The 9,653-nt window shown below is 41.7% G+C and overlaps 1 protein-coding gene across 2 annotated transcripts; it reads left to right on the top strand.

Moving 5' to 3' along the window:
- The first annotated feature begins 1,146 nt into the window (after positions 1 to 1,146).
- Positions 1,147 to 3,665, top strand: cited4b (Cbp/p300-interacting transactivator, with Glu/Asp-rich carboxy-terminal domain, 4b). Of its 2 annotated transcripts, none has more exons than XM_033980942.2 (2): positions 1,147 to 1,357; positions 2,111 to 3,665. In XM_033980942.2, the coding sequence occupies exon 2, from the start codon at positions 2,116 to 2,118 to the stop codon at positions 2,896 to 2,898; it is 783 nt and encodes a 260-aa protein (XP_033836833.1). In that variant the 5' UTR covers positions 1,147 to 1,357; positions 2,111 to 2,115; the 3' UTR covers positions 2,899 to 3,665. The 2 variants fall into 2 exon arrangements, with proteins under 2 accessions (XP_033836833.1, XP_033836834.1); XM_033980943.2 differs by having other exon boundaries at positions 1,148 to 1,357; positions 2,107 to 3,665.
- Positions 3,666 to 9,653: the final 5,988 nt, after the last annotated feature.

Here is a 9,653-nt window from a genome sequence, read left to right as displayed (position 1 = left end):
TATTTCTCTACATGTCTGCTCAAGGCCTTAGCTGCATTTAGAGACAGATTATTTTATTTTTATACAGTCTGCATGTCAATGGACTCATATGATTATCATATTGAGAATGAAAACGCATATCTGGAAGTGTACTTTTATTTGATATAATGTCAATTATAAGCCTGGGCTATGGCATTGCCTCACTAGTTAAATGCCCATTTACAATAATATCATGGAGTGTGGTAACTTGTGTTGATTGTATATGTTTGGCCTGACTGGCTGTGTGAGTTTCTCACACCTGGGAGTGGCTTATTAGCACTAGTTGAGAATGCAATGTCAAACAATGACAAAGCCTGCCAGGGGTTGGCCATTTACAGACAAGTTTCCTGGACAATGGGGTGGGTTGCTTTCCAAAGTGCTTCTTTTCATTTGCAAACGCTGGGAAGAGGCTGTTGTCCTGAAGTGGGCAATCAGAGGCGTGTGCATGTGCATGGCAGAAACATGCACTCAGTCATGTAGGCATCTGGAGAGCACATCCAGCTCAGCTCCAGTCCTGTGCCGCTGCAGCCTCTGTGGCCTAGAACAGCAGACTGCATTCCACTGCCCCCTCCACCACTGCTCAGGCCAGCCAGCAGCAGCACCCAGGTCACATGGAGCAGTGATCTTGGAGATGAAGCCTCACATACCAGAGCAGCATTCAAACATACACAAATAGAGAGAATAAAATACCAATCAATCTATAAATCAACTAATAATCATCTATCTATCTATCTATCTATCTATCTATCTATCTATCTATCTATCTATCTATCTATCTATCTATCTATCTATCTATCTATCTATCTATCTATCTATCTATCTATCTATCTATCTATCTATCTATCTATCTATCTATCTATCTATCTATCTATCTATCTATCTATCTATCTATCTATCTATTCTAAAAACAAACTCACTTATTTTATAAAAGCAAACAACGTGTCAAAATATTCTTTCAAAAAGAAACAGTGGGAGGAGAGAATTAAAACATGCGAAGTGTGTCACAACTCCCCAGCAGGCTTTTTTCTACGCCCATAGACAATAATGTTACGAGGGGCCAATAGGAACAAAGAAGAGGCAGGACCGAGGCTCCACCTCTCTCCAACAGCCTTCCTCTGAGCTTTTTAGATGTACATAATCCCTGAGTTGACCCAGAAAATAGGCAGTCGTTTCAAGATCTGATGCGGCAGTCTTTGTGCGCACCGTTCTCGCTGAGCATGAAGCGTAACCCAGTGGAATACAGAGTCTAAACAGAGGAGCTGCGTTTTACACTGGAACTGTTTAAAAGGACGGAACCAGAGCAAAGTAGCGCAACTTTGTGGAGCCGTTACGGTTTCGGGTAAGTGCATTTCTATCGTTTGTCATTGTATTAAAGCAGTCCTAGGCGCTGTCGACCCATTGTTTAAATTGCAAACTCGTGCAGTTCAAATTGATATGATTTCCGTATTAAGTAGTCGACATAACAAAGAGCAAGTTGCGTTCATTGAATGCACATCCCGGACAGATATGTGGATATTCAACTGCTGGGATGTTGTGTGATGTCAGTGTCTTTGTTGCAGCGTACGTGCGTAAAATGTAACTGATATTTCTGTCAAAACTGACGCGCATCAAAGATGCAATTTGAGCCATATATCAAACTGTGCACGTTTTATAGATGCTCGTAAATGTAAGCAGTTGTGGGCGAATTATTGAGCTGAAAAATGTGTCCAAACAATATATGATGTGAACCTGTAATTCCAACCTGGGCGTTCATTCCTTGGCACAAAGAGAAAGAGGATTGAGGAAGACTAAGCACTCCAGTAATGTCTTTTCAGTATTCGCCCAAAGGAACAAAACGCTTCTATGTTTTATTTCCGGGGGTTTATTGAGTTATGAAGGCAAGTGGAATAGTGAATTATAGTCGTATTAGAACCGCACACTTTATCAGAGATAGACAGACAATTCCGTGGCGTTCACACAAGTTGCACCATTCACAAAGAAAACAAAATCGCATTGAATTGTCTCATGACTGGTCACATTCACGTTTGTTGTTGTAGTGCGTGAACATGTTTGGTGAACATCGTCTTGATCAGTGTCTCTCTGCTTCAGACAGGAGGCATGGCAGACCATCTGATGATGCCCATGAATCACAACTCAGCAGGTGGCGGTCTCCACGGTTACAGGATGGGCATGAACGGCGGCCTGCAGGCAGGTCACCAGCAGCATGCTAACCAGCAGGGCATGCGGCCCATGCCCAATGGCCAGATGATGCACTACGGAGGTGGGCAGGCCAACATGGAGACAGCCATGAGGCAGCGGCAGGCCATGGGCGCACCCATGAACGGACAGATGAACGGGGCACAGATGGGCCACCACCAGATGACCTCTGGAAACATGATGTACAATGGGCAGCACCATCCGGGACAGCAGCACCACATGCACCCGCAGCAGCACCCAGGCCAGCACCCACCCCAGTCCCAGCACCCTCAGCAGCACCCACCTCAGCACCCTCAGCAGCACTCACAGCAGCACCCACAGCAGCAGCAGTTCATGAACGGAGGACTCACTTCTCAGCAGCTCATGGCCAGCATGCATCTGCAGAAACTCAACACTCAGTACCATGGACACCCTCTCGGACCTATGACTGGGGGCCACATGGGCCCTGCTCAGTACCGCATGAACCCGGCTCAGCTGGCCAACATGCAGCACATGGCTGGGCCCACGCTGGCGCTCAATGGTATGGACGCAGATATGATCGACGAGGAGGTTCTCACCTCACTGGTCATGGAGCTAGGCCTAGACCGAGTGCAGGAACTACCAGAACTCTTCCTGGGACAGAACGAGTTTGACTTTATTTCAGACTTTGTCAACAAACAGCAGCCTAGTACTGTCAGCTGCTGAGAAGATCTGCTTTTGCCACAAATGGAGCAAGGAGCATGAATTGTCCTGGATGGATGAGTGCTCAGTCCTGCTTTTTATTTTTGACAGCACCTTTCTGTACCAGGCAGCAGCGGGACACACTGAGGATGCACTGAGGACAGCCCGGGATGCCCACTGTGGGACAGGGAACAGTGTTGCACTTGTGCTAGTGGCCACAGGTGCAGGCTCAAGGCCGGCTTCAGCCCAGGTTTCTGGACTTGAATGTAATAAAATGCCACTTGAACAATGCTATGACACTGTGTAATCCCAGGCCCGGACTCCATCTTGATCTTTGCATACAGTAAAAGGTGCATTAATTTATTCTAATCAGAGAAATCAGATTCAAAGTACAGCTTCAATGTTCTTGGAAAGTATTATATTTTAGTTGAACAAAATGCATTCTCTGCCATTCTCTGTTGGGTTTAGAGTATATGTTGGCGTGGTCAGTGTATGACCACAGCATTCTGTTATCTCATTTTAGTGGGAGTATCATGCATAAATGGTTCACTTATGGGAAAGTGCAGCCTTTTTAGATGTGATGTTCTCTGAGTCTACTGCTTGTACTGTACTAAACCATGAAGCTGTATTCACCATGTTGACACTGTTGTGTTCTATTGGAGATGTAGAACCGCCTTAATTTAGCAGATTATTATTTATTGGTTGTTTATATTGTCCCCTGTTTGTGGTCAAGATGGGGGTGTATTCTGTCAGAGGGCTTTGGAGGATCAATAAAGATGGCCTGGATAGAAGTGTGGCCTGCTTTCCCATTCATTGCACTGCTTTCCCCCCAGGCGCTCAGAGAACTCGCTCAGTGCTTGGGTTAACATGTGGGTGCGCCCAAACCTCAGCCTGATTTGGAGGCATTTAAACAGATACAATATTCATGTTTCCTGTGTTCCTGTGCAGGGAAGGGCATACTGCAAATCTCCTGGGTTTTACATGTGCATTCTGTTCTTGATCAGATTCAGTGCACTGTGTAACTGATTCCAACATGACTGACATGTAATAATTGCACACATATCTTTATTATAACTGGTTTGGCTTGTGCTGATGCTTAAATCCCTAAGTTTAAAACTATTATGTAACAGATGACAATAGGTATAAATAGTTATCAAAATATTCACACAGATTATTATGGTGAAGAAATTACATTTTAAGTTAACATCTTCTATTTCTAGGTTGGCTGTATTTCCATAACAGACCATTACCTCATTATTACAGTTTAATTTTTCATGCATCCAGAAGTACACAAGGGCTTTCTTTATTTCTTTTGGCAATGCAATTGTGGAGAAATATGATAGAAATGTTTTAGTCCTACACCTGATACAAGATACAAGCTACACTGATGCCAAAGAGTCAGCAGTACAGTTTCTAGTATATTCCAACTCTGGCCACACAAAAGTAAAAAACTATAATTTTAGTTGATTCTTTATAATCAGAATGTAAAACTCTTGCAAAACACTTATTAATACTTAGAATTCCAAGATAGGGTCAGTGCTTCTCCATAATTCCTCAAAATACTTTCAATATTTGTGCAACGCTCCCCTTTAATAGAGATTTAGCAAAACTTTCAACACATTTATTATCGTCCCTGTTGGTTCCATCATTTCTCTCCACAATACCTATAAACAATCTGCAAATGCACCACTCCTCTCCGGAAAGCCGCAACCACTTGCCGAGTAGTAAAACAATTTTCCCCATATGATTGCGTTCATTATGAAATGAGGTTAAAGAGATTCTCCGCAGCAGCCCCGTTTGCCGGATTGTTATGTGCCTCGGAGCAATGAAAACGCTTGATTGAGGTCATGTTGGGAATGTCATCATGGTGTTTAGCTCTTGCCACATTGTCAACAAAAGCATCTTTAGTAACATCATGAGTAACGGGGAAAATGAGAGGCACTGGTAATGCTGTTTGCTGATTACTCACTTTTCCATTCCCCTTGTCTCCCTAGTATGTAATTGTGTTTGTTGTATTGTGCCTAAGGGTGGTTGAAGTTTAGGAGTTTTTCATATCAAATACTGCCTTAATAATATTTAGATAAGTAGGAACAATAGGTAGTGTATGTGTTTTAAATTTAGCCAGATGTAAAGGGGAGTTTATTATTACATATAAAGTCTATTTGCCATACAGACAGATTAAGGAACAAAAGGATTCAAGAAGTTGTTACATAATTTTGGTTCAGAATTGACAAAGACCTGTATGTAGCCTGCACTCTTAGAGTTAAAAAGACATGGCAATCGCAATGATTTGTTGGTTGTCAGTGTGTCTTAACCTGCATAAAGAGAACACATACAATTTTTTTCTCATTGTCAGTATATACATATATATATATGGTCAGCGGATGCGGCAGTCGCTCAGTGTTTTGAAGACTTATCCGAAGGTTGGAAGTTTGAATCCTGCTCTCGGCATAAACCTCATTGTTAGAGCGGTCAGATCCACTGACCCACAGGTGGGCGATTCCATCTCCCACAGATGGATGCTGTCGTTGAGCCCTTGGGCCAGACATTTAACCTACTTTGTCCCCAGTGTCTTCATACAGTGGTGTATGAATGTGTGTGTGAATGGGTGAGTGGTTCCTTGATGTAAAGTGCTTTGAGGGCCTTAAAAGGTGGGAAAGCGCCATATAAAAATGTGGCCATTTACCACGACCATGGAGAGGTCTCAAGTGAAAGCTCAGAACCTCTAGAATTTACTCACTGAGCTGCAGAGCTACACAAGCACAGATTAATGATTGTCTGCAGGTGCTGAGGTTTAGGCTCATTCTGCTTTCTGATTGGATATTTATCTTGAGAACCAAAACTGCAACATAAACAACTTGACCATCACATCCTATGTTTTTGTCATTAAGAATAAATCAGCATTACAGTCGTTACACGTTAAAGTTATATTTCATTTGAACATGCATACCTTGTTTGTGAGGACAAGGTCATGTTTATGGAATTTAAAATAAACATCTTATATACAGTTGTTTTAAGATTGTTACTGTTTAAAAAAACAACAACAAAAAAAACCCAACCCAAACTGTATTAGAATCCATTCATATCAGTTCCCAAAACATTGAGTGTGAGTGCAGTAAGAGGCCTGAATGCTTTTGAGTTTCAAGTAACAAAGTGCTTTAGGCTATGTGTTGGAGACCATGTACTTACCACTCTACTTTGCAATGTGTGTAGTCCAACAGTATAACGTGTTACTCTGGTGTATAGGATACCCTGCTCAGCCCAAATCAATAGGTTCAGGTGACACCACAACATTATACAATATCTGTAGTTTAAAATTGAGATGGTAATTAGTTATTTAACTGTCAAAATGTGGATATTTCATTGTTTTCTCTGTAAGTACATGGCCTATCCACATGAAACAAAAATAGCTAAAAATTCAACATCTTAACTGTCAACACAAATGAAGATGATTCATTTTTCTTATATGACAAAATGCGGTGGAATCATTCTATCACAAGGCCTGTTGTCATTTGAAATGACACACAATCTCTTACAAACTATGATAAGGTTCAACATCTGTGGATTTTCTGTCATATCCAAATATATCTTTCCCAAAAATTTTATCTCCTGAAGAGTTATAAACGAGCCCGCTTTTCATCTGAAATCATGACATCATATTTTAGAATGTCATTAACACAACCCTTTATTGCAGCTGTCTTATTATGTTTGATTTGTTACCATTCAGACTTGATTTCAGTTAAAATATTGGCTCCTAGGGTTAGAAAAATTATACAATCAATCTTATTATTATTAAAGGAATCGTATGAGCTACTAACTGCACAACCAAGTTCTTCTCAGGCCTCAAGCTCTTCTCAGGCCTCAAGCTCAGAAACTCCAGTATTCTCTCACTGAGCTACAGAGACTACTGCTTTTGTACTGGTTAATGATTGGCTGCAGGTGCTTGGGTTTAGGCAGTGATGATTCAGAGCAGGGAGTCCTTTAAGGTTTAAAATAACTGGATTTCAACACTGAAACTGGCAACCCAAATGAGAGACTCATGTGAGGCTCATACTGCTTTCTGATTGGACAGTCATCTTGAGAACAAAAAACAAAATTATAACATAAAGTACTTGAGTATCATGTCCAGTGTTTTTGTAATGAACAAATCAGCACTACAGTTGTTATCAGTAAAAGTTAGATTTGATTTGAACCTGTGTAACTTATTATTATTCAAACTAAAATTACAGTGTTACAGCAATGACACCTTACTGAAAAGATCAAATATTGTAGCATAGTATTGGTGATTCTGTAAGTGAACTAAGTGGCCTAAATGCATGTGTAGTTTCAAGTACCAAAGTCTAGCTTGAGGCAGTGTGTTGGGGAGTGTGTATTTCCCTGGTTTGTGAAGAGAATAGCTCGTAAGTAGGCCAGCAGCCGCCTTGGCACACTGCTTAGTAACGGTCGCAGGTCCTTTTGCCCACTGCCAATCTGGTGAACTGCCTCTCCGCTGTGGCACATGGGGCACACTGGCTTCCTTACAAATCCCTGTCTCCGCGCCTATCTCCTAATTGTACACTGCAGTGTTTAGGCCCATTTAGAAGCTGTTTTTTTTTTTTTTTTTTTTTTCTATTTTGATTGTGACGCCATTGAGTTTGAATTGCCCTGGTTGTTTGCTCTCTCAATCCTTTGTTATGTCTGCAGCCTACCTTCACAGGGGCCAGTCTAGACTCAGGGCTATAAGCTGGGTGGAGACGTTAGCAGTTAGCGATGTTGTTTGAAAGACAGCCCACCCACAGCCACTGCTAGTCTTCCTGTGCCACTCGCCTGTTTCTCGGTATAAGTCACAAACCAGAAGACACACACACAGATAAGGAGGACACAAATGTAAGGATTTCTACATGACAACAATTACAAAAAAGAAAGTAAAGGGGATTTCTCAGTTGGGATTTCCCTAAACATTTGCATGGTTCCACAATACCATTCATTAAAAAGCATTTACCATAAACATCATACAAAAACATGTTATGTTATGTGGGGAATGTGCTGAGATATGCAGTCCTCCAATTTTGAGTCAAGGATCAGGTATGATTTTACTGAGATGGTTCAAACAGTTTCACATGCCTCAACATTTGGATAATCATGCCAGCTTGAGTTGCTGTGCTTAATTGAACCTTTATACTTGTAATGGTTGCCCAAAACTGTGTGAAAACTTTTTTATTTAGTAAATTAGAGTAGAGATATTCATAATAGTCAAAAAATAGATTGGTGACATTACCTATTATGAGTATTACTGCGTGTGTAATCCCTCATTCCTCTAAGGTATGATCCATAGCGCGTAGAGATAGCCAACAAACACAAACTGTAAACAATAGCTGTGTTAGTTTCAGTGTACTTAGCCCCTCCCTTCCGATATAAATAAGGCATTGTCCAACACCAATCTGACCAGAACTGAAGAAGCGGCTCGGGTGAGCAGCAAAACGTCTTCACTCCTACAACTTTGACCAGTTGACAGATTAGTGCACATGTGTCAAACTCAAGGCTCGGGGGCCAAGTGTGGTCCGCCATGTGATTTTATGTGGCCTGCAACAAGGTAAATTTAAATGTATGTCATGTTAAAATGTCAGTTTATCAGGAGTTACGCAATTACACAGATATATTTTTTATATCTTTGCAAATTTGACACAAACCATTTTGCTGAAGTGGCCCTCGGTGAAATCGAGTTTGACGCCCCTGGATTAGAGGTTTTTCTTTTACTATTACTAGTACTGAAAAATGTGAACATGTGTGAATAATCATAAGTAAAACAGATTACTGCCACTGACTGAAGCAATGATCTTATAAACTTGTATTACCCGCACAAATATTGCAGCTGTTTAAAGATGCACTATGTTACCTTTCTAATGGAGGGTCTGGAACCAGCTTGTCTCTGTCATGGAGATGTTAATGCTCTGCCTGGAATTTTCAATAGCCCACAGAAAAGTTACTATTGTTATCATATCCATCCATCCATCCATTTTCTTCCGCTTATCCGAAACCGAGTCATGGGGGCAGCAGTCTAAGCAGGGACTCTCCGATGTCCCTCACCTAAGACACGTCCTCCAGCTCCTCCGGTGGGACCCCATGGCGTTCCCAGGTCAGCCGAGAGACATAGTCCTTGTTATTATATTATAGTGCATGCTTAAATATAACTAAGAAAAATAAACTAATCTTCAATGAAAAATGTAAGTACCAACCAGCTTAACCAGTGGCCAATATTGAACTGTTCTGTCCTGCTTGTACCCTCAGATATAACCCGTGTATCTATGCATTGGCTGCAGTCTCATTTTATTTCTCATCTTGTCTGCTGGCCCAGCTGGTGCCAGGCCTGGGCTCGGGATGCTCCTGTAGACCTGCTGACGGATAGGGTGTAATTTACTGTTGTCACGGCTGGCCAGGTCGTTCCCTCCATATACGCACACACACACATACGCACACACATATACGCACACACATATACGCACACAACCTGATCAAACAGCCTAACAGGGATACCTCAATATCAGTGGAGCCAGGCCAAGATAAAGGATTTAGGTGCGATGTGGTCATTGTGTCTGAGGCTGTCCACCTACGCCTAACGCTGACTGCAGAGATTAAGGTGCGCCTCCAAGACCGATTGAAACGTGAAAACAAACGAAAAACAAAATGTAATAGGTTGGGTTTGCTAGAAGTCATTGTAAACTGTTTACACTTTAAAAATGAGCACGAGGGCGGGTGAGACATTATGAAAGAATGAAAGTCCTGTAATTAGATAAGATAAG

Source organism: Periophthalmus magnuspinnatus, chromosome 16, assembly GCF_009829125.3.
Source record: "Periophthalmus magnuspinnatus isolate fPerMag1 chromosome 16, fPerMag1.2.pri, whole genome shotgun sequence".
Lineage (NCBI taxonomy): Eukaryota > Metazoa > Chordata > Actinopteri > Gobiiformes > Gobiidae > Periophthalmus > Periophthalmus magnuspinnatus.
Note: the sequence above shows the minus strand (reverse complement) of the source record. Positions and strands in the feature narration are given on the sequence as shown.